Source organism: Echeneis naucrates, chromosome 11, assembly GCF_900963305.1.
Source record: "Echeneis naucrates chromosome 11, fEcheNa1.1, whole genome shotgun sequence".
NCBI lineage: Eukaryota > Metazoa > Chordata > Actinopteri > Carangiformes > Echeneidae > Echeneis > Echeneis naucrates.
The window spans coordinates 9,919,332-9,943,367 of record NC_042521.1 but is presented as its reverse complement, the minus strand read 5'-3'; the positions used below and the strand labels follow the sequence as shown (position 1 = coordinate 9,943,367).

The 24,036-nt window shown below is 39.2% G+C and overlaps 1 protein-coding gene across 2 annotated transcripts in view; it reads left to right on the top strand.

Annotated features, from left to right (window-relative positions):
• LOC115051010 (uncharacterized) overlaps nt 1-23,182 on the top strand; it is a 34,097-nt gene extending 10,915 nt beyond the window's left edge. The window contains exons 6-46 of one of the 2 annotated variants that reach the window (XM_029514242.1): nt 57-193; nt 271-387; nt 1,219-1,276; nt 1,360-1,407; nt 2,506-2,574; nt 2,786-2,925; nt 3,460-3,582; nt 3,689-3,746; nt 4,011-4,091; nt 5,392-5,447; nt 5,606-5,674; nt 5,783-5,807; nt 5,892-5,912; nt 6,124-6,195; nt 6,308-6,447; nt 7,032-7,151; nt 7,737-7,794; nt 7,968-8,012; nt 8,122-8,178; nt 8,273-8,415; nt 10,837-10,938; nt 11,031-11,079; nt 11,168-11,248; nt 11,538-12,101; nt 12,241-12,323; nt 13,179-13,403; nt 14,241-14,622; nt 14,727-14,848; nt 14,944-15,057; nt 15,358-15,415; nt 16,659-16,763; nt 17,473-17,595; nt 17,706-17,846; nt 18,098-18,436; nt 18,523-18,591; nt 18,680-18,813; nt 19,036-19,167; nt 19,995-20,052; nt 20,139-20,219; nt 20,335-20,412; nt 20,740-23,182. In XM_029514242.1, coding sequence (XP_029370102.1) covers nt 57-193; nt 271-387; nt 1,219-1,276; nt 1,360-1,407; nt 2,506-2,574; nt 2,786-2,925; nt 3,460-3,582; nt 3,689-3,746; nt 4,011-4,091; nt 5,392-5,447; nt 5,606-5,674; nt 5,783-5,807; nt 5,892-5,912; nt 6,124-6,195; nt 6,308-6,447; nt 7,032-7,151; nt 7,737-7,794; nt 7,968-8,012; nt 8,122-8,178; nt 8,273-8,415; nt 10,837-10,938; nt 11,031-11,079; nt 11,168-11,248; nt 11,538-12,101; nt 12,241-12,323; nt 13,179-13,403; nt 14,241-14,622; nt 14,727-14,848; nt 14,944-15,057; nt 15,358-15,415; nt 16,659-16,763; nt 17,473-17,595; nt 17,706-17,846; nt 18,098-18,436; nt 18,523-18,591; nt 18,680-18,813; nt 19,036-19,167; nt 19,995-20,052; nt 20,139-20,219; nt 20,335-20,412; nt 20,740-22,505 — 6,443 coding nt within the window. In that variant the 3' untranslated portion in view covers nt 22,506-23,182. Of the gene's footprint in view, nt 1-56; nt 194-270; nt 388-1,218; nt 1,277-1,359; nt 1,408-2,505; nt 2,575-2,785; nt 2,926-3,459; nt 3,583-3,688; nt 3,747-4,010; nt 4,092-5,391; nt 5,448-5,605; nt 5,675-5,782; nt 5,808-5,891; nt 5,913-6,123; nt 6,196-6,307; nt 6,448-7,031; nt 7,152-7,736; nt 7,795-7,967; nt 8,013-8,121; nt 8,179-8,272; nt 8,416-10,836; nt 10,939-11,030; nt 11,080-11,167; nt 11,249-11,537; nt 12,102-12,240; nt 12,324-13,178; nt 13,404-14,240; nt 14,623-14,726; nt 14,849-14,943; nt 15,058-15,357; nt 15,416-16,658; nt 16,764-17,472; nt 17,596-17,705; nt 17,847-18,097; nt 18,437-18,522; nt 18,592-18,679; nt 18,814-19,035; nt 19,168-19,994; nt 20,053-20,138; nt 20,220-20,334; nt 20,413-20,739 lie in introns of those variants that run through there. The other variant, XM_029514243.1, reaches the window with a different exon arrangement.
• Nucleotides 23,183-24,036: the final 854 nt, after the last annotated feature.

The following is a 24,036-nucleotide window of genomic DNA, read 5'->3' as shown; positions in this document are numbered from 1 at the left end:
ACTTTTGCCGTAACTATATATTTTTTTAAATCTACCTTCTTCCAACTTTCTTCCAGGCTTGTCTCTGCTGACTTTTTGTTTCAGCCCAGACAAATCGTCATCTTTTTATCTGTGCCACGTCTGCGAGGAAAAGCTTCCACCAGACAAGATTTTAAATCACCTCTCATCTGGGGACCATTGCAGTAATTTCTTTGTAAGCACTGAAGAACATTAGGAATAACCATTGTTTTGAGTTTGGATGGAGAATTTCATTTGTATTTCATATTTTAGAACTTCACCGACCCCAATGTACTGAGCTTCTCCTGGATCCCCAGCATGGACATGAGAGCTATTTTGAAGCCTCAGATCACACAGGAATATGAAGCTAAAGGGTGTGGAACATTACAGGTTTGTGTCTGCTAGCCTGGGATCGCAAATGTAAACTTGTGTGTGTTATTATCAATATAACTTAATTCATTAAAAAGCCAAGCACTTGTCAGTATTTTAGCAGTGGATCATGCAGCTATTTGTATGCCAAAGGAATCAATAAAGGTACAAGGAATGATCACCTCGTTCAAATCAAATCTGTGGAGGACCATAGCTTTTCTGAACAACTTTACTGTTTTCCACTTTTCTCAGTGATAGTCATTATGAACATAATCATACCAACAAGTCAGGACTTTAATTAGGCTAGTTTCATTTGTACATTAAAGCCAAAACTGATGCAGAAAGCACAAAATTTCAAAGTTCAAATGCATATACAGTCTTGCTACTTTGTAAGGATGCAAGGATGCCTCCAGTTATAATTGTGCTATCAACCTAACCTCATGAGGTCCTCATGTGCAATTCTTCAGGGACCTGCTCGCACCAGTATTTGTACTTTAAGACCACCATTACTGGCATACCAGTATCATGTTATTTTAGGGATAATGCAAATTATGTAACAAGTCAAAATCATGCCTTGAATAAAGTCTGAAAAGCACAATGTTGAGCAGGAAAAAATACTTCTTGCAGTAGCTGGTGAAGACTGAAAACAGTGCTAAAAAGAATAACATGTTTGCATTCATCAATGCCAAAGTTGTTCTGGAGCAGCTGGATGTGTAACTGCCCTGTTTATCAAATAACTTAAAAATCTTTTATACATTTTTTACTGTCGTTGTTGTCACCAACATTCTGCAATTGCACTCTAGACTTTCTTTCGTGCCATTTTACTATTTTTGCCATGTTTTCTCTTTTCAGATGTTGGATTTGCCTGATAAAATTCTAACAAAGCTTGAAAATAGCATTTACTCTGAAGGTATAGTATTGATTTTCCTATAAAATATTTGTTTGAGAGTTCAATGAAACTATGAATGAGAAAGCCCTGATCCTTCTCCTCAGTGATGAACACACTCAATGAAAATGACAAGCTTCTCAAGCACTTTGAAGGTATGTGCACATTTTTACCAACATTGCAGCGTTTGATTTGACCCAAGTGCCAGTGTGCTGTAAAAAACTAACAAAACGGTTGTTGTATCTCTCTTCTAATTCCCCTGATGTTAATATGTGGTGTTTGTGCCATTCCCCTAAGTTAGCATGGTTGAGCTGGATAACACAGTGTAGGGGAGTGAGTGTTTGCCTGGGTCACTCTGATGAAATGGATATTTATGGAATAGTGTTGGATTTTCAAAAGAGATTCCCAAAAGGGATTGTTTTCATAAATTGACAGGCAAAAAAAAAAAAAAAAAGCAGGCAATGGGAAATCAAGCACATATACCGTTTTTGTGTCCCCTCTATTTATTTATTTTTATCAGGTTTTTTTACCCCCGAGATTTATTTGGCAGCAGTGCCTGACATGAACAAACTGTCTCAAAATCAGCAACAGGTGTCTTCCAAATACTCAGGAGAAAAAAGGTCACAGACGCTTCAAAGTCCAATGTGGAATACAGCAAGTATTACAAGTATTAATTATAACAAACAACTGAGGGTTTCTTACCTCTGGGTTAGAATACACACTAACGGCTCTTGAACACCTTCTTATATATCCCAGAGGCCCCTCCTGTTTTCTCTGAGGCCACAACACATTCTTTTTTTTTTTTTTTAAACTCAAGTTTGAGCTGGTCTGCCACCATTTCATGAGTTTGGCAGTTTCCATAATGCAATGGTGGTAGAAGTTGCTTACCGTTTTTTTTGTTTTGTTTTTTTTTACATTTTAATTTTTGTTAATCAAAGCTACAGTGAAAGTCGGTGTGCCTATTCGTGACCATCTGGCTACTCTTGGCATTTCTGTTATCACTTCTCATGCAGGCATCGACTCATTATACAGATATGGGTTGGCCACTTGGCACAGTTGGCTCATTATACAGATATGAGTTGTAGGCCTCCCTGCTATTTCGTACCAGTTTTTCTCTCCAGTGCAAGGATACGACATGTGCTTACACTATCCAAACCAAAAATCCCCTCAACACCAGAGTGGTCATTTTTCCACGACATTACCCACCACATTTATTTGCCAATCTTTTTTTTTTTTTTTTTGTCTCCATTTAGCTACCCAACCAAAGAGGACTTTGATTGAGGCATACCAAAAAGACAGCAACAGAAAACATCCACTTCTAGGTCAGTATATGAACACGAAAAGCTCACATTTCTCATCTACAGTATTTACAGCATTGTTACAATTAAAGCAACATTGAACTGGAAGAGTATGACAGACCTGAAGACACAAGGAGAAAATTGGATTTAAGTGAATTTATTCATTCATTCATGTAGATGAATGTTGCTCAGGGCCCAGATTTCAATGTCATTTCCTTCTCCATGGTTTTTTTAGGCCTGCAACACCTTGTTGAATGTACCTGTGACGGACCTCCAGAGAAGAGATACTACCTCTGCACTCTCTGTGGCCTAACCTTAGCCCCCCACATTATCATCAAGCATGTCCTCAGCTTTGACCACATCTTTTGTTACTTTGTAAGTAGCTTTGATGATATGAAATATTCATTAAACAAAGAGAAGGAAAAAGGGGAAATAATTATCTGGAAAAGTTTTCACCTTGGCACAGTCTGGAAAAAATTGATGCGAATGTCATTTTAGAGGAGATCATAGAGACATTGTCTTTGAACTCTTTTTGGAGTTTGGGGCCAGTTTACTGTCTGACCACATTGTAAATCAAAAATATTTAGAAGTTTTACCATGGGGATTGGCTACAGGGAAATTTTGCCATTAAAAAAGACAGAAGGTCTCCCAGTGGAGATATTTATAATGATGCTCTCAGGTGCAAAGTCCCAAGATTAGTTGAGGGACAAATGGAAAAAGAAGAGCTGAAATCCACTGTCATCTCCACAGTCTTGAGCAGATACACATATCCCATTATTGCATTCTTAATTGCAGCATGTCCAGCATCATGTAATAACAACCAATATTTATTCAAGACGCCCATCGTGTGGTTGAGTGGTGAAACCCCAACAACTGCAGTGTGACTTACATCAGATTTAATCTGTGCAGAAAGCGTGGCACCCGTCTAGTTTGATGTCAAAGGAATGCTATGATTACACTGAGTACTTCACCTGCATGATCCAAGATTTTGCAAAGCAGACAGAAAACATTCATGGAAACCCTGATATGAAGGCAAGAAAGTCATTTACTGCATTTAGAATACATACGCTTCTTCTGTCTTTCCCATATTGATGCTTGTGTTTGTACTAATGTGTAGACTTATGGCTTTCATTTACAGACAATGAGACTGAAACCTGCTGAATTCTCTTCGGTGAACTTCAGCTGTTTTGCAGAAGGTGGACTTTATTGTGGAATTTTTGTTTAAACACTGAACAAGGACACAAATAAAAGGACGGACACTGATCGACCTTTCAATGAATGAAATGATCAATAAATAGACAAGCAAAATCATTGGACACTAATTGATTGCACATCAGCTTATCATTACAACAAATTCCTGCAGCTATACATACAAACATAATAAAATAAACCCCTCACATTACTTCATTCTGCTTCTCCTATGTTGTACTTCTTTAATAACCAAACCTTTGTTGTTTTAGCTTTGAAGAAACTAGAATGCATCAGAAAGGAAACCACTGGGGGCAGTTTGATCACAAGCATCAAACCTGGTAAAAAGCTTGGTAGGTGTCACTTGGTGGAAGGTGTTTGACTTGCACCTTGTCTGCACTATATAATTTATGGTGGTTTTTTCAATCTACAATGTGGTATAGTCTTAATGTAAAACAATAACAATCAGTGTCACATCTGACAGACAAAAGATGGACCAAAAAAGGGGGGAGCATCACTGTGTAACTGTATAATTCAGCATGAACAGGACAGCTTGATAATGATATTTGAGTTGCCAATTCTAAGGCAGATTCTTTTTTTCATCCTATGGCATTCATAATAGAAGACTTATTAGCAGTACTTCTCAAACTGGTTTACTTCAAGGACTTCCAAAGTGACAAAAATTAGATCAGGGTCAGAATCTCGTAAGAGTGTTAGATATGCGTTGTTACTGTGTTATTTATGGGAAAGTAGTGCTTTATAATTGTGGAGAAAATATATTGGTGAGGTGTGAAATGAAAGCTCAGCACCACTTGTCTTTGCTGGACACAGAAACAGACAGTTCTGTGTATACAGGCCCAAAGTCAGCTGGTCTCAGGGCTGAGCTCTTAGGCTGGGTCACTCTGACCGAGCTAAGATGACCACTCTGTTAAAATGGATATTTCTGGATGTTTTAATGAGTTTCCCAGAAGGAAGTTATTTTAATAAAATAATGTGTAAAAGCAATTTATTGGAAATGTGAAATCAAGAATGTACTCAGAAAGCAGGAAGACACTGATGTGTTTTGCAACCCTGACTTTTCAATGGAGAATTCTTTCTTTTATTTTATTTTATTTTTTTTAAATTACCACCTCACCGTTTCACCATCTGACCCCATGCACCCTGCATGCATACCACATGCATACACGTGCACATATTTCAAGATTATATCAGTGAGGGAGATTTTCACATTGTGGGCTTTTATCATCGATGCTCTTGTACCGTGATGAAATGGCCCTCGCCACTGGCTGTGTGGGCGGTTTCATGTGATTGGCTCATATGCCCTGTTCAAATCTGGCCAAGGGACCTGTGCTGTAGGTCAGTCCCTGTTTCTCTCCTGCTGTTTCCTTCCAATCTCTATGCTAATTACTGTCTGAAACAGTAAAGGCACAAATTACCTTAAAAATAAGGTGTTTATTTGTCCACAGCACGGCCCCCCAATGGATAGGCAGTATAGGTAAAATTTGGTTCATATGTGTAGTATCTTTTGCATTCCTTCTAACGTTTTGCCATTCAATAGACTGCAGAAAACATTGTACTCTGTTTCTCTCTTTTTCAACCACCATTCAGAAGAATTAATAACTAAATGCTTATTTTCTCCGTTTCTCTTTGTAGAGTATCAGCCTGTGAAAGCAAGATCTGTACTTGTGTTGCCCAAACTACGCTGTCAGGTGATGAATGGATTCTAAGCAGTAATTCTACTTCCTCTGATTATTCTTTAGAGTTCCACGACAACAGTAACATGTATTAATGTATTATCTGTGTTTCAGAGAACGCTGATGTCATAAATGCATAACATTAACTGAACTTTGTTTCTCCTGTGTGACAGAACTGCAATGTTACCTTTGAAACTTTGTTTCAGTATAAGGAACATTTGTTTCAATGGAAGCATAAACAGGTATGTCAAGATTTCCAAGTGATGATGAAAATCTAAAAAAGATGCTGATTATTGACGATACGCTATAAGATACCTTACTGAAGATATACTTGTGTTCTCTTTCCCTAGATGTTGAAAAAGTTGTTTGGAGAAGGTACTGATTCACTTTTCTCTCAGTTCCCATAATTTGTGTGGTCAAACTTGAATATGATGTGAACATGTTTCTGCTCTTCTCCAGATGAAGGCTGCAACCAAACAGGTACAATTTCCTCCTCTTGTGAAACTATGCTGCAAAACATGTCAGTTTTTATACATACGATATTAATATCACTTCTGTGATTCTGTGAATTTTTCCATTATTCATAATACATTTCTTTATAATCATTGCTGCTATCACAGTTTCCAAAAATACATACATATAATCATGCATACATGGTTTATATAAATTCTTAACCATTTTTCCTCTGAAGTTTCTTGCTCGCCACATCTTGGATTATATAGATGCTTCCAAGATGGCCAGAAGCAAAATCAACCAGTTATTGGTGAGATTACCTGCTTGTTATTTTTTTGTCTTTGCAATCTGTTAAAGTGAAAAAAGATTGTCTGTAAATGATCATTTACTTTTTGCCTTTTGCCTTTTTTGTCTTTCATTAGGTATGTCCCTGGTTGTGGTGTGTGTGTGCACTCAGGTGCAGACAGAAACTTTGTACGTGTGCATTGGATGCAAGGACAGTTTTCCCGAGTCTGTTCTAAGGAAACACTTGAATTCCCAAAAACATCTCATAAAAACAGTGGTAAATTTTGTTTTGTTGTTTTTGTTTTGGCTTCTATAATGGAGAGGGAAAGAAATGTCGCCAGTGCAGCTGCGCACGTTAGAATATGTACCGTGAATATGTGTTTGGATTTACATGTGACATGCATGTTTGTTCTTATTTTTCCACAATTTTTATTTTCTCTCATTGGCGTTGTTTAAAAATATCAATGAGAAAAACTGTGTTTTTTGTTGTTGTTGTTGTCATGTCCCTTTTATCTGAGTTTCAACATTAGTTGAACGAATCATTGAATCAAAGAAAGTGAAGTACAACCCTTCGTAACATATTCTGGGTTTTTTTTTTTTTTTTTTTTTTTTCAAGTAATCAATTTTTAATCCAATTCCCGTTTCAACTACCATACATCAACTAACAAAATTAACAGGGATATTTTATTTTGAGTATGCTTTCATTATTAAAACATTTAAACTATCTTTAAAAGTCACCTGAAAACCAAAGAGATTTTAAAACAGTGAGCAAAATAAATGTAAGTTCATGACAACTGCATATAAAATTGAGCCAGAACCACAGCTGATATCCATGGAGTTAACTAATGTTTGTCCACATAGCTCCACTACAATCCCTGGCTGCTTCATTTTTGCTGGGAGGGCCAGGTTGATATGACATCCTTGAAGTCATCGGCATGTGAAGAGGAGAAGGGTAGAGACCCAAGTGAGAGGGTGCTGAAGGTAAAAGGCTAGTCCAACCTTTTTTCTTACAAAAGTGTTAACATCAGTGTCAAGATTCATCTTTTGTCTGCTTCATGGCATAATAACATAAAAACCAACACAAAAACCAACAGTCCTCTTGTGGAAATGATACACAGGCAGTGGTAATGTTGCTGTGTCATTGTCTTCCACAATGTCTTTTGAATTTAATTGTATTGCAAAATATGGAGGAAACAAGCTGCAGAGTGTCTGGTCTGATCAGCATCAGAGCTGTTAGTGTGTATTCTGACCCCGAGTTACAAAACCCTCAGCTGTTTGTTCAGATACTTGCTGTATTTTGAAGAAACTACATCCACATTAGACTCTGGAGACTCTGAGACCTTTTTATCCTGAATATTTGGAAGACATTAGCTGCTGTTTTTGAGACAATTTATTCATGTTGTTCTCTGCTGCCTGTCCATTTCTGTAATTATGGTCATCACACTATCAAATTAAAATGTTTTTTTTTTTTCCTGTTATCATTTTAACTGCTTTCCTATCACCATATCATATTTTTAATCATAACAAACTTTACATTACTAACCAAAGAACTTTCTCCTTTGTCAGGTTTTTGATATCCCATACTGGAAATTTACCAGCCTCATTCCACCCAGTTACCCAAAAGGTTGTGTGTGTGTGTGTGTGTGTGTGTGTGAGACGATGATGATGATGATGATGATGATAATAATAATTAATAATTAATATATATCTCAACATACAACATCAAAACTGTCACCATTGACTAGTGAAATGTACTGTAGAGTTATTTACACTAGATCTCTCTTATTTTGCCAACAGTGATAGAGAGACTTAAAAAATACGAGACTATCCTAAAGAAAGGAGGTGAGCTCATGCAGAATATTATTTATTAACTATAAGCACGCTTAATGGACATTATATGCCTTGGTTATGGTCATCTAACTTGTGTGTTTTGTCTCTTACACCTGTGCAGTTCCACATTGTGAAACATACAGAAAACTCAGACAAAATGAGAGGTTCCCTATTCTCGGTGAGTACAGCTGGAAAAAGTATTTCCAAAAATTCAAGCTGGGCCGTGGATGATTTTTTTTTTTTTTTTACTTTTCTTCCCCTCCTCATGTTAGGCAGAAGTTTCCTGGTCATGTATGTTATTTCCATCAGAGGGCATGAAGAAGTGGCATTCCTGTGCTTGCTGTGTGAGAAGAAGCTGTCAGATGCTGAATGTTATGCTCATGACTTCAGCAAGGAACATGTTACAAAGTTTCTGGTAAGTACCTATATACTTGATACAACTCAATGCATTGTTTTTCCATCCATCAGTATCGTTTTCCCTCTTCTCTCACACACTTTTAATCATTATATAGGGGACCCACATAGTGTTGTGCAGAAGAAGGAAAAATTTGTTTCCTACACAATGTGAGTGTAGTTCCAACTCACACTGGTCTGTGGCCATTGTTTTTGTTTTGTTTTTTTACTTTCCCCCTTCGTCATAAGGTCAAAAATAACGGATGCAGACCAGTTTGAAGTGGAATTTTAAAAGACTTGTTGTGGCCTCAGGTACACACAGGAGGGGCCTCGGGAGTATGAGCTTGCCCTCATTTACCCACATTCTTCCTTCTTGCCCCTGCTACAGACTTGTGACTGGGCTTTTTACTGCATCCACATAATGCTCTTCAGTGTTTTACATAGTACAGCTGAAATTCCCTTCAACAACATGTCGGGCACTGCTGCCTGACTTCAGCGGCCCATTCCAGGCAGTTTGAGCCCAGTAGGTCAGTGCAGTCCACAACAGGCTTGGGTACTTTCCTGATACATTAATATAACATCATACGGATGTATATCCGACACACAGAGAAACCAATAGTTCATATTCCTGAACGTGGGAATAAAGGTCTCTGGTCAGAACAGGCCGATGGCTCCGACTTGGACAAGTTAAAATAACTTGTTCCACTTCTGCCTGGTCGCTTTTTTATTTATTTTCAATTCAACTTAGAGAACGTACATATGATGCAAAGAGTGTTGCCATGGCGACAGACGGAGAGGAGCGGGCCTTCCCTGCTCGGTTGATCTGGGTCAGTCTTGATTCGCTTCCTCAGTAAACCGAGGTTTTCCTCAGGTGAGTCCAAAACGACGATCGTGTTGTACATGTTCCGAGCTAAGCTAACTAGCTCTGCTGGAGGGGGGAATATTTTCTTATTAATCGGAATATTTTTCTTATTAAATGCTGTTTCGGTAGTTTTATATTAGCTTGGACTGTTTCCAAGACACGTTGCTGTCCAATAACACCGACGTTATGATGAAAAATTGAAAAACAATAAGTACACTTCTCAGAGACCGTATGGCCTTTTGATAGCATCTAAGCTACTGCTAGCTAATTTGATGGGCATCTCAATTCTGCTGCGGATGAATTTATGTGGCAGACAAATGTAGTTATGAATGAAGTTGTGGGGAATTCATATAACATGTTTGAATCATAATCTGGTCGTGTAACAGTAAAGCAGAACAGCTTCCGCAATCATGGCCTTGAGAAAACTGCTCTGAACAAGAAAAAAAAAGGGGGGGGGGGCCTGAGAACTGCAAAGAATCACTGTAAAGAATCACTGTCATTTGACCACAGAAAAACAAGTCCACAATAGGATAATAAAGCATTTCCACACAGGCGCTTGCATGTAATGCGCTTGCATGTAGTGTCTATCCTCACCCGGTTTACATGTCTTCGCATTGATTCGGACTTTGGGACAGCAACCATGAGAGGACCAGAGCAAGTTCGGTGGCAACAAAGTGTATTTTCAGTAGCAGCTAAAACAATCCATTACTCCAGCTGTTTTTTTGGGAATCATATTTCCGTTTCATTTGTTTCTGCAATGCTTACTGTTACAAGTTTAGACTGTGTGACCAATAGAGGAGTAAACTGTTGGTGTCAGAGTCACATCCACACAGAGATGAGTCAGCATGAAGAGAGAAGGGAGACCACATTGAAAGAGCTGTAGGAAAAGTATCAAACTCACTCGGTCAGTTACTGATAAAAACACACGCTATGGCCTTGAGAATAAAAGTACTGAGATGAGACAAATGTATAACCTTTGGAATGTCTTAGATGTGGGGGGGTCTGACTGAAAGATTACAAAGCTGTGTTTGAGAAGGGTGGATCAGATCTCACTGGTGTTGATGCAGACCTGCCTCTGTATTGTGTGATCTCCAAAGATCTTTGCTTTAAAAAAAAAAAAAAAATGGGTGACAGAACGACTCCGACTGATCTTCTCACTGATCTTCTCCAACTTGGAAGTCCGGCGACTTCAGCAGCTGCCAGCGGTTGAAGCTTTGGAGGGAGAAGACATAGGAATTATTCTCATAAAATTATTCATGTATTAATCGCAGGGGTTGCTGGATCCAATCCCAGCTCACCCTGGGCAGGCTGCCAGTCCATCACAGGGCCAACATACAGACAGAGACCAACAACCATTCACGCTCAGACACAAGGAAAATTGTCACCAGTTAACCTAGACAAACATTGAACGGGGGGAGGAAACCCACGTAGGCATGAGGAGAACGTGCAAACTCCGCACAGAAAGGCCCCAGGTCCGGGAACCGAACCCGCGACCTTCTTATGGTGGGGCAACAGCACTAACGACTATGGCTCAGTGCTGCCCTTTAAAATATATTGGGTTTTTTTTGTGTGTGTGTGTAGAACAGTTTCTACCCGGGCTCCCTGACACCCAGCACTGATGCAGAGACATTACTGGACTTGGCAACACAGGCAGCATGTGACCAAGGTGCATCACATCTACAGGTATTCTGATTAGAAATTGAATTTGTAGTCATATTTTTATCTAGTGTCTCCACTTGTGATGCGTTAATGAAATATTTTTGTTTTCCTCAAAGAAAATAGAGTTGGACACACCCATCAGGGAGCCATGCTCCTATAACAGAAGTGAGTACATGTGTTGCTGTAAATGATACACACTGTCATTCGTTGTTGAATTGATTTCTTGATTGCACTTCGCATTGTTTTGTTTCAGCTATTGCAATTCTGGCATGTGCAAAAAGAAAACGCAGAGGAGGGCCACTTGAACCTACAATACGTCCCAAAGCAAAGCTGTGTAAGCCCAGCAAAATCTATCTGAATATTTTGAGTTATGTAGATGTTCAGTGTATGGGTATTTTAGCCTTTACTAGCAGTGCTATGGAAACCATAATTTTGGATTACCTTCAGTTTTGATTCATATTTTGTGTTCCCATGGCAATTTGTACATTTGTTTGCGATTCCACTACTACTACTCTGTTTACCTCAGTCATTTAGCTCCATGTGGACAGATGATGTGCTGCTTTTCTTATTAGTAGTAGTATAAAATATTTTCAGATGCAATTTTCATCCCGTATATTTCTCAGGCCCCAGGAAAAGCCTGAAGAAAGTGGACAAGGACAACAGAAGAAACAACAGTGAGGAAAGTAGCACAACAATGGAAGGGTCTGAAAAGAAGACTGGTCAAAAATCTACAGACAACAAGGAAAGCGTTTCAAAAACGAATGGAGCCTTTGATGAGACTTCTATGTCAAGTTACAAAGAAGAACAGACGAGAGAGTTTCTTCCAGAAACTAGTCTAGAAAAGATAAATAATCAAGATAAAAAATCAAGTGATGAAATGCCTGAAAGCTGCCAGGACACAGAAGTGAGTAAAAGTTTCAAAAAAGTTGTGAAATCCCTGAAGGGTAACACATGCAAAGAAGATGAAAGAAAGAGGCCACTCAGCATGTCTGAGAAACCACAGGATGCCACAGGTTCTGATGAAGATATGGGGAAAGGAGTGGGATGTAAAAGACAACGGCTCACTTCCAAAAAATACACATCTTGGGAGGATTCAAAAATAAATCCAAGCAGTGGATTAAAGGAAGTGAGCACCATCAACAATGGAGAGAGCGGCAAGCCAAACCACAAGGGTGTAAAGGATAAAGGTGGGTTTGGCCACTTTTACTTCTGTGGCAGATTTTTCTGGGGTTGTCTGCATGAAACATTGGGAAACAGTATGTCAATAAGAATTGAATAGTTGATTGATTGAATTGATTCCTTATCATGAGTGGCCTTGATCCACAGCTTCGTCTGGTCTTCAACTCGTGGACTCCTCAGTCAGTGTTCATACTCAGTATGAGGTCTGCTCTAAGATGGACAGCGTCCAGGTCAGTCAATAAATGGATTATGACCATCCTACTGTGACACTTCTTAAGGTGGTCACACAGAACCCACATTGCTGGAAGGGATAAAGATGAGAGAGATAACTTGGAAAATTTAAATTTTTGACAATTGAACTGCAGGAAAGAGCCCCTCAGTTCTGGCCACTCTGTTGGGTAATGCAAATTCAATCATACCTGATGGCCATATCAAGGAGACATATTGATGTATTTTCTCAAGTAAAACAAAAGTTCAATGCAAAACAATATGATTTATGTCATCTCAGGTTTTCCACGGCACTTATCCTACAGCTTTTGCTGACCTGATGGAACATCACCTTTTATTAATACAAAATCCTCATTTGAAAAGGGGCACCACTTCCCGATATTGCTTTAATTTCAATGTGTCCAGATATCCTAATGCAAACAGAGAAATGAAGATTCAACCAGGATAAACTTACTAGTTAACTCGAAAAATAATCATGCTGACCAAGCAGACTGTACTTCAAGATAAAAAGTGTAAAAGAATTTCAACACAAAGTTTGTTGTACTGACGTAACAGTGCTGCACGTAGCTTTAATTTGTTCACTGTTCATCAGTCAGTTCAATAAACATTGTTAGTAGGATGTTGTTGTGTGTGGCTTCAATTTAAGAAGAGAATTAGATCACTACGTTGTAGAACACAACATCAGACGGTGTTTCTGTGTTTCTTCACAACACAGTTGAACTGATAATGCGACATGGTGCCCCTTTTCAAATGAGGATTTGGTATTAACAAAGGCAATGTTCCTACAGTATGAAGTTATTGGTCTGAATCAACAGTTCATCAATGAGCAGTCTACTAACTGTAGCTTCTTTTTAAAGGTGGTGGTGATTGATGATGATTCAGAAAGTTCAGATACGCAGCAATGCTCAGAACCTCAACCCATGACTGTGATGACTGAAACCACTTCCACAAAACACCCTCGTCCATCAAATGCCAACATCAAAAGGAGTAATTTGAAGATCCCTGAGTCAGCTACTAAACCCAACACCTTTTTGTCTGTGGCCAGAAAAAGGAAGTTACCGGAGAAGATAAGCAGAGCATGTGTTAGTATTGTAGGAGAACCAGTTGATGTTTGTTTCCCTGCTGTTGGAACATCACCTTTATTAATACAAAATCCTCATTTGAAAAGGGGCACCACTTCCCGTTATTGGTTTAATTTAACTGTGTCTGGAAATACAATACAAACAGAGAAATGAATATTCAACCAGGATAAATGTTCAAAATGGCATATCAGAAGTTATGAATGAGTGATGGGGACATTTTTGATAGCACACTTAATGGGAAATTAATTAAGGTTGAGGTAATTTAACTTACCAAATTCTCTAAAGAATTAACTAGAGAGTTCAATTTAAACAACAGCAACTCTTAACCATGAGGTATCAGTTTAGATCAGCTGTTCCACAGCAGGGTTTCCCAGGGGAGTTTCTGCTCCTGGGTATTGCTCTGTGGAGAGTGGGTCATTTTAATTGAAGTCTCTGACCGGCTGACTGGCTTACTAGTTAACTTGAAAAATAATCATGCTGACCAAGCAGACTGTACTTCAAGATAAAAAGTGTAAAAGAATTTCAACACAAAGTTTGTTGTACTGACGTAACAGTGCTGCACGTAGCTTTCATTTGTTCACTGTTCATCAGTCAGTTCAATAAACATTGTTAGTAGGATGTTGTTGTGTGTGGCTTCAATTTAAGAAGAGAATTAGATCACTACGTTGTAGAACACAACATCAGACGGTGTTTCTGTGTTTCTTCCCGACACAGTTAAACCGATAATTTTCAAATGATTTGGTATTAACAAAGGCGATGTTCCTACAGTATGAAGTTATTGGTCTGAATCAACAATTCATCAATGAGCAGTCTACTGACTGTAGTATCTTTTTAAAGGTGGTGGTGATCGATGATGATTCAGAAAGTTCAGATACGCAGCAATGCTCAGAACCTCAACCCATGACTGTGATGACTGAAACCACTTCCACAAAGACAGTCGCCCCTAAATGCCAGACTGCCAAACGTGTAACATTCCATTTCGGCAACACTGCAAATACGACCAAAGGGGCAATTGGAGGGACAAATGTGGCAAAAACATTAGTTAAAGGTGAAAATGCTGAAGCCTCTGATGTTGCGCCATTCATTCAAAAGAGTATGCCTGCTGCCCAGCAGTTGATGACAGCCAAGTCTGTCAACTCTGAACACAAGAAGCCACGCACAGAGCCATCCCATAATCCTACGACTAAGCCCAAGGCAAATGAAAACATTCCTAAAGTTGGTAAGTATTATTCACAATGGAGAAAGCACTCAGTAAGCCTGGGAGTTGATTTCTTGTCTACTTATTAATTTTGAATCTGAGATTTTATCATAATTGTCTTGTAGGCTTGAACTACCTGATTACAGTGACATGTGATGGAAAGAAGCAAGTCTACTGTACACTGTGCTCAATCAAGATGAAGGAGTCCGGTCACTTGGTCCACTTTACCCACAAGTATAACTATGTGGTGCGTGAAGTCCTTTTGTAAAAAAAAATATAGGAAGCTTGTAAAGAAGGGCAGTGTTAAAGATTTTAATGGTGCACTTTTAATTTTCTCTCTAGAAACTCAAGTACCCTCAGTGGACAGTTAAGCTGCCAGAAGAGGAGAGTAAATTGGACAAGATAGTGACCCACTTGGCTGAGGTTGAGAAAGATATAGGATCTCAGATGAACGAGGTGGGTGGCATAAGTCATGTACGAGTTGTATTGAAATAGATTAAGTCCATTTTTAGTGTACCACAAATATACATTTTAATAAAGAGCTTGATATTCATAAATATTTGTAGCTAATTGAGGATTCGGTAGGAGATTCATCCAAAGGAAACAAAAGGTCTGCTGCAATAGCCGTGGACTGGTGAAACAGACACACATTACAATGTGTATCAGGGAGATTGCACAGGTTTACATATTTAATGAATGGATAAGCTTTATTTGATTTGAAGTGACCATGTATGATTTTGTCTTTATTCCTTATAGAGTATAGAAGTGAGCAGTAAGGAGTACCAAGCACTGCATACATTCCCAGATAACGAAGGTAAACACATTCTACACTTTTAATGCCAGGATCAGACCACATGAACTCAGCCCCACTTTGACCCAACAGTCACGTTGCATGCAAACATCTGTGATGGAATTTTTGCATGCTTTGCAGTAACACTGAGACAATCTTATACTCTTATTTGATAATCTTATACTTGGATGTGGTTACTCTGTAGCCTTAACTGTGTACTGTTGTATTGACCAAAGGCTGACCTTGTGAATCCTGCTGTATTACCCCATTGTAAATAAATAACCATCTGTAGATAGAGGAGATTATACCTGGTTTTAAATTCTCAACATAGGTCTGTTTTATTGTAACCCGATTGCTTTGAAGAAGTTCTGTGGTGAATCAATCGAAGGGCCACAGGACTATGAGAATGGGGTGAAGCATTTCTTCAGGGTGCACAACTCTGAACTGCTTACTGCCCTGTGGTCACACTGAGGGGCTTCCCTCAAAACATCTGCTTATATATTCCCAAGGCCCCTCCTGTCTTCCCCTGAAGCCACAACCCATTCTTTTAAAATCACAGTTTGGGCTGGTCTTCCACTATTATATTTAATCTTTCACCGAATTGGTAACTTTGGGGATATTCTTTGATCTAATCGTGGCAAGATTTTCTTGCCCTGTTTTTTTTATTATTATTATTTTTTTTTTTTTTACTTTCCATGACACTGTGCAAGATGACAAGACGTGGCCTCTGCACCCGTTTTTGTTGCTCTGTAACCCTTTTCTTTTGTGCTTATCAGTCATTCGCTCTGCCCAAATCATCAGCATCAGCTGACCTTTTGCTCTTTATACAGACATGGGTTGTGACTTCTTTTTATTTTACCAGTATATATTACCACTGTGAAGACAAAGCATAGTGCTTTAACTTACAACACAATGTTTAACACGCCATTTGACTAAAAAATTCCCTCAACAAACAGGTTCTGTGTGCTGCTTCCTCTCTATACAGAAAATAAACACTTCGAGTCCTGTTTTTTGACTCTCTAGAGGCAGACAGAACATATCCAGAACACATCCATTGTTGTGCCTGATTATGATCGGTTGGGACCGAAGAACTAGTTTCTTTACACCCTGTAGTGTGACATGATCAAAGATTAGCAATCTGGCATCTGGAACACTACAGATGACACAAAAAAATACATTTTTTTATCAATCGTTTCCATGGAGGGGAACATTTTTATGTGCATTTTCATTGCTTAATTCCTGTTTGTTTCTCTTTCTTTGTTCACAGCTCTAGAGAAAGTGAAAAAAATGGTGAGACAGAAAAACTTTCAGATGTCATCTTCATCCTCAACTGATTTGAGACGGCAACGTAACTTGGCAAATCCAGATGATGGTAAATTAACGTGTCATTTCTGACTCTCAAGTTTGAAGTTTGTGTACACAGATATAGTGATGGGATTTTTCCATTTATTATTCCTTTATATAATTATTTGCATGACAGCCAGTTATGAATTTCATTGTCCTTTTGTTTTAATCGTGTGTCTCCTCAACACATTTCTTTTATTTATGATTACTTTGTTCTGGCTTAGAGTTTGTCTAAGGTCTTTTCCTCATGATATTGGAGCGTTTTTGTTTTTTTTGTCTGGTCCCCCCACCTCCTCCCATTTTGGAGACATAGGGCATAATGTAGTAAGATGTTGTGGAATTTTCCATATAATGTGGTTTAGCATTAAAATGCTAAAAAGGCAGAAATGTGATGGAAAATTCTGGTATTTAACCCATGCTATGTTTTGGATTATCTGGTACCTACATCCTCTGTATTGTATTCATTCATACAGATATCTGTATCTTGCTTTGACCCCTGCTGTGACAGCACTGAGATACAGCAGAGGGTCCGACTGACGCAGGTTAGAGTGTGCCATAAACAAAGTGTTGTTATGGGGGCCTTTAATAAGCATTCATGAATGATTATTAAAACTGAACAAAGACAGCTGTGAAGTGTGAAGACTTTCTAGTTAAAAATTCTTGATTAACTTTTTGCCACCACAATGATCAACAAAAAAAGAAATTGAGCACTGTTGGATTATTAACTGTTCTTTCAGAAATGAAATCCAACTTGAAAGAGAAAGCTGATGATGCGATTCCAGATCTGTCTCAGATATCAAGCCTCAAAAATAATCATGACCCCATCCCAATTCGAGGCCTTCATAATGAACACACAGCAGGTATATTGATCTGTTTGTCATTACACATTCTCCCAAAAAAAAAAAAATCACATTGAATATATGTTTTTTTTGGGTTTAATTCACTAATTAATAATTTCTGCTCTACTTAGTCGAAAAGGAACAGTTGGAGCCAGATATTGAGGCCCAGGCTCCACAGTCTCTGTCCCCGTCAACTATGAAATGTCAAACAGGACAAAAGAATGTGGACGCGCAGGCACATGTTGAAGTCACACCTGCAGTTCAGAGTCCTGGTAAATACTAAACCTTTTCTATCAGGTCTCTTCACATGGTTCCACCAGTAAAATGAAAGAACATGCTTCCTTTGTAGCCACTATAATATTTTTTTTATTTTTATTTTTATAATGAACTGCTTGCATATTTACTGAATATATCATATCTTACACTATTAGTCTTTGCAAGTCTATTGCAAGTTATTGTACGTTTGCTTGTCCTTTACTTTGGTGTTACATCTAATATCTGCCCCTTCCTTCCTTCCCAACAGTCCAAGGTTATGCAGATCCAGTAGCCACTCAGTCAGACTCTTTTGCCACCTTTATTCAAAGCCCTCATTTATGCCAAGAACCTGCTGGAAAGAGGCAGCAGCAGGAGAAAAGCAACCTTGAGATACAAGAAACAGAGCAAACACCACCTGCATCTGTACTGTCGTCCAGCCCAGACTCTCTCTCCTCTGGATTTCTGGTGAGCAGAGCAGAGAGCACAAAGCAGCAGAACCTCTCAACCAGCCATGCTTTGGAAAATGTGCCAAAACACTCAGAAGACAGTCCAGTACCAGTACCTGGGCAGCACAGCGTATCACCAGCATTCCCAACAATTTCAGTAGGTAGGTATTCGGCATTTGACTTCTGCTGTATGAATCATTGGCTTTTGTTTAATTTACTGATGAGTTATTTTACATTGGTGTCACAGGAGGAAGAAGTCAGGCAAACTTGTCCAGATATTTGGATGTGAAGGGACTGAGCGCAGAACCAATCATAGGTGGGCGTGTCCATCCTTGCACAACAATCCCTGTCAGCTCCTGTTATTTTATCTAGCACACAAGTGAGAAATACTGTGTCCTCATCAGGTCTGAGCAAAGTGTGGGAGTGCCAAGGAAAATCTGAGATGTCATTCTTCTTGTGCGAGAGCTGCACGAAGACGATACCCCTCAAACACATTTGTCAGCACATGATTAGCTCGGAGCACCAGTTTGAGTACATCGTGAGTAGTGTATCAGTAGTTGCATTGAAAACCTGCAGCAGGAAGTATATTCAACATTAGTTCCCATATTTTTAAATTATGTGATTTATAGATGGAGAAAATAATTAATTCTCACTACCATCAGACAACTCCTTAACTATTAGAAGATACGATTCTAAACAGCAGAATTTACCTCTGAGGATTAATAAAGTATTTCTGATTCTGATTCTGCCTGTCTTTCAGCGGAAGCAGTATCCAAAGTATCTGTCATTCTGGGAGGAGGAGAATCTGAGTCTGGACGAGAAACGGGAAAATTTAAAGAGTGTTGCCCAATTTCTCTCACAGCAGGAGGGTCAAAATAAGACAAATGCACAGGTATCTTGTCACATGCCTTTGGATGAGAGTAGTTTGTGAAGGAAATTGAAAATGGAACACATGACCTAATAAATATGTTTTTTAAGTTTCATGCATTTTTTTTGGGGTTAAGGACTGAAGGAAGTACAATCAGAATGTGTGTATGTGTACACAGTCCTGGGTGCCATCAAAACTGAACTTGCAGAGCGGCGTTCAAATTCTACTTCAAATTCTTACAGGAGAAACTGTTCAAGGCTATACAATATAGGTTCATTCACCCAAAGTACAAAGTTACTTTTACTTTTGAAAATGTGATTTTTCTGCCATACTGGGTGATTGTGGCAATTTACTTTTGTTTGTTATATCAGTTAGGGTAGTGTAATGGAAATGTCATAATTGTCATTTCCAAATGTCATAAATTCTTGCATTAATATCACATTGTACTGTGTGCTATGACACAGCCAGATTGTGTGACCTTACTCTGCAAATCACCAAGCAGGTTGTAGAAGCCTCTCTCTGTGTTCTGTTGGTGTCTTCATAGATTGCATAAATTCCCTTACCTGAGGTGGCCCAGACCACAGTGTGCAAATTCTGAAGATAGTGTTTGTCTACATAGAGAGATAAAGATGTAACCTTGTTAATGTATGATTATCTCTACATCTTTAAAAGGTCTGTATCCATTTGAATTATCTAATTGAAGGACAAGATTTGACATTGTGCTTTATTCAACAGAACACAAAGTAAAAGGGATATTTTCTGAAGATATAAGTTTAAGGTTTCACAAGTGCCTAAAATCTAATTGAATTCACATGTATTGTACTAATTATCCTCTGTTTTCTCTCACAAAGGGTGTAATGCTGGCAAAGGAGTTGTATGAATCTGTGCAGAAAGCTCCATTCAGTGAAGGTAGACATGTTTTAGGTTTGCCTCTGGTTTCTGGTGTATGGGTGTGCATTCTAATAACTATGGATTATGTTCATTTCTTTTTGTAGCTTTAAGAATGGTTCAAAAGATTAACAAAGGTGACAAAGTGAGGGTCATGTATCTACCCACCATTACTCTACAACAAAGGGGTGAGTCACAACAGCACACTACAAGTGCCCCCCCACCACCAATTCAATTTGTATACACAGTTTAACTATACTAGAGTATGGATATGAACTATTACATTGTTTTTGTGTTACACAGAAAAACTGTCTGAGAAGCAGAGCCAAAAAGAATCACTTCCAGTGGAGCCACCTGCAACCGACCAGAAAAGTGACAATGGTATGAAAAGTAAATGTAGCTTAGACTAGCCTCCATGGCATCAATCCACGTTCCATTTATTAAAGTGACTTACAAGTGAAAGGCATAAGTACAGCTTCAGTGGCCCATAGGTTTCTGAAGAATGGTTTTTAATCTCAGGCAGTATATACAAATGACCCTCTTCAGCTTTTATGGCAGATGAACTACTAATTCACTTTTTTGTACATTTGATCCTGTACCACTAAAAATGTGTTCACATGCTTCAGATTTATAGAGGCCTCAAAAATTGGGCTTAGCATTTAGTTTCTTTAATGTGTAAACTCTCATTGGTCTTCCACGGTCTGACAGGATCTGGAGAAAAAACAGAAAAGTATCATGTGGAGAGAGACACTGCCATGGCTGCAGATTTAATTGGGGTCCAACAGAGAGCAATGTTGAGTCCTGTGGAAGTTGGAAACACATCGTCAAAGACTGATACCATCGTCCTTCCATCTTCCGGGACAGGCACATGTCTCACTCCCCAAGAGAACTGTAGGAGCCCTGTTATGCAACCAGAACTTCAGCACCAAAGACCTGCCACTGAACTGCAAATGACAGGGACAGAAGTGCACAAACTCCAATCTTTCTGTCAGCCTACTTTTCATCCATGCATCCAGCCAGTGTCGACCAAAGATAAAATCCTCTCATTCAGGAAAAGGCCAGCTGATACATCTGCTGAGACCCAGGTCAGAACTTGGACTGATAATCCACAACTAAAAAAACCTTTTCCTGTCAAATACACACAGAGCTCCTTAGAACAAGACTCTCACACCAGCCCTGCAATAGCCTGTGAATCCGCCTCTGTTAGCCCTGCCACAACCCCTACCACTGTGTCTCAAAAAGACAAAGACAAATGTCCTGGAATCGACGAAGAAAATGAATCCGTTGTGGAGCATACACAGCTTGTACACCTATTAGCTCAGATGAGAGAGGATAGATCTGAGATGTCTTTGGCTTCTTGCAAGTCAATTCAAGATGATGCTGAAAGTTCTAATTCCTATGCCAGCCAGTCATCTAAAAGCGGTGCTGGAAAGAATTGGGATTCAAGTATTGCAAATTACCAAAAGTGCGATTCCAAGAGTCAGCACATGAAAAGTACGGTCAAATCAGTCAGCCCCATGTTGGCTTCTGCCAGCAGTGCTGACCACGGTGAGCTGCAGGACAACGTGAACCAGCTCAAGTCTAATGTCAACAACCCTGAGGCCCCCAGTCATGACACAGGGCAAGGACAAGGTAGCACACAGACTGATGCCACTGGGGCTTTTCAACAGCCCATTGAACCCATCATAACTGACAGGTCAAAGTCCCAGAATCACCAATTGATGGATAGCTGTAAAGGACAGGGCCCCACTGAAGGGACCAGAAACATTGAGGGCGTATGTGGTTTCTCCATGGTTGAAACAGCAAACCCCTGTAACATTCATTCAGCTCCAGGAGGGTATGGTCAGTACAGCCAAATACTCACAAATGGAACTTCAGGTCAGCTTTACTTTAAGCCCGTTCCAGGTTACTTAGGACAAGACAGTATACGTGCTAACAATGGGATTTTATTCCAAAGGAGCAGCGCAGGGCTCTACCCAAGCCAGATATACCCACAGCAGGAAGCAATCCCTTTAAGTGGACCACCAGGATACAGACCCGATTTAGTAACTCCTATTCTGTCAGAGTGGGCTCACCTGCAGCAGCAGCACCACCCCAGCCTTAACCAAGTGCAGCAGTGCTCCTCAAGGAGCAGTGTTAACCTGGCTGCTGGACACGTCGAAGTGTACAATGATGCAGCAAATCGGGGAGATGTCGTCTTCATAACTCCCGCCATCAATTCACAAGGTCTTATTGACCAAACCAAGTCCACCATGCAAATAACGGTTCCAATGCAGAACAGCAACAATATGTCAGCTAACGCTCATCCTTACTTCGGACCTCCAGCCTTTCGCCCCACAGCATACACAATGTACACAGCATACAATAAAGCCATCCTCCAGACATCTACAGATGGTGTTTTTGCCCCAGGGTTCACCATAGCTCCGTCCGTGGCCAATGCCACACCGCCATCTTCCCATGAAAACAGCTGTTAAGTCATGTTAATCCTAAAACCACATTTTTCTAACAACACAGTAACAATGTTCATTATGGCAAGTGATTAAATGATGCTCAGCAGTTGTATAGTTAACAGGATGGACTTACACATGACATGATGTTAAAAACTATACAGATGTTTTCTCCCTTACCTCTTCAACTCATGAGGGAGCAGCATCTGAGCTAAAACACACCTAAATACTGGAGAGTACCTGGCAAACTGACATTATATAATTTGTGTTACATTTTTGTGACTTTACCAAATGTTCAAGTCAAGACGGTTTTGAGTTTATTGTTCACACACGATGCATTATATGTATACATTGCTGGACTTTGGAAGGTGTATCAAATGGGTTCAACCTCCTGAAACACCCCATTGAATTTTTCATTGAACTTATCTGATTTTGTTTCACGTTGGGATATTGTAAATATGTTTAAAAGTATTGCGTGCTTTGAGTATTAGGTTGTAAATAATTTTAAAAACCTTTGAAAATGAAAATGCGGAACTGCTGTTGCTCATTTCAGTTCCTGTCATTTCTAATGACATTTTCAGCAGTTCATACTGTGATTTTGTAAATAATTTTAAATTGGTATTTTGTTTCATTTGACGTTAAATGGAGATCAAATGAATGTACAATATATTTGTTTTCATAAATTGCCATTAAGTGTGTGACTCTTTTTGTTAAGGGAACATGTGCTGTCTTTGGGACACTTTGACTTGAAGGTGTAATGACATGCTTTTTAGCATCATGACCTTTTCACAATAGGATGCACTGAAAGGTCATTAGAGGGAAATGTCAAGAGTCCATGTCTGGGCCAGAGAATAAGTCCAGACAACTTCTCCATCACTTTAGGTTCTTGCTTACATTTCTAAAGAAAATTACAAGAGATTGTAGGGGAGTGGTATGGTTCAGGGGTCTTGTCCCTTCTCAGGCGTCACCATAACCTATACTGGTGCTGAACAGGTCATGAGTAGAAAAACATCTGGAGTCTTGGGGGAAAAAAAGTGTACTAACACACACACACACACACACACACACACAAAGTGTTGCATAACCAACATGGTCAAAGATCAAGATTTGAGAAATGTTTGCTCCCTCCTGTGGAAGCTGGGTTTGCCAAAAAGTCTGGTAAACAGGATGAAGCCTATGCACCCAACACACACACAATACACACAGCCTGTCTTTAGTAAAAAAAAAAAAAAAAAAAAAAAAAAAGTTCTGTAATGTGGGATTTGTCTCTGACTACGTTGGTGTGAAAAAAGAGATTCCCCATCTGACTGCGGTGTCTCAACCATCTGATTCCTCTTCCATCCACCTCTTTCTGAAACAAGAGCTTCAAAGTCCGATGCAGGAGAGTTTTATTCCTTCACTGGTGACAAAACCTGAGAACATCCTTTTCATCATTAGTTATTATTAAGGGACGTGTGAGATTGATGGATTCACAGACCAGGGAGTGGAATATATTACACTATACTATTAGATCTGGGGTCAGTAAGGTTATCTGGTCAGGAAACTTTCTTTTCGTTCA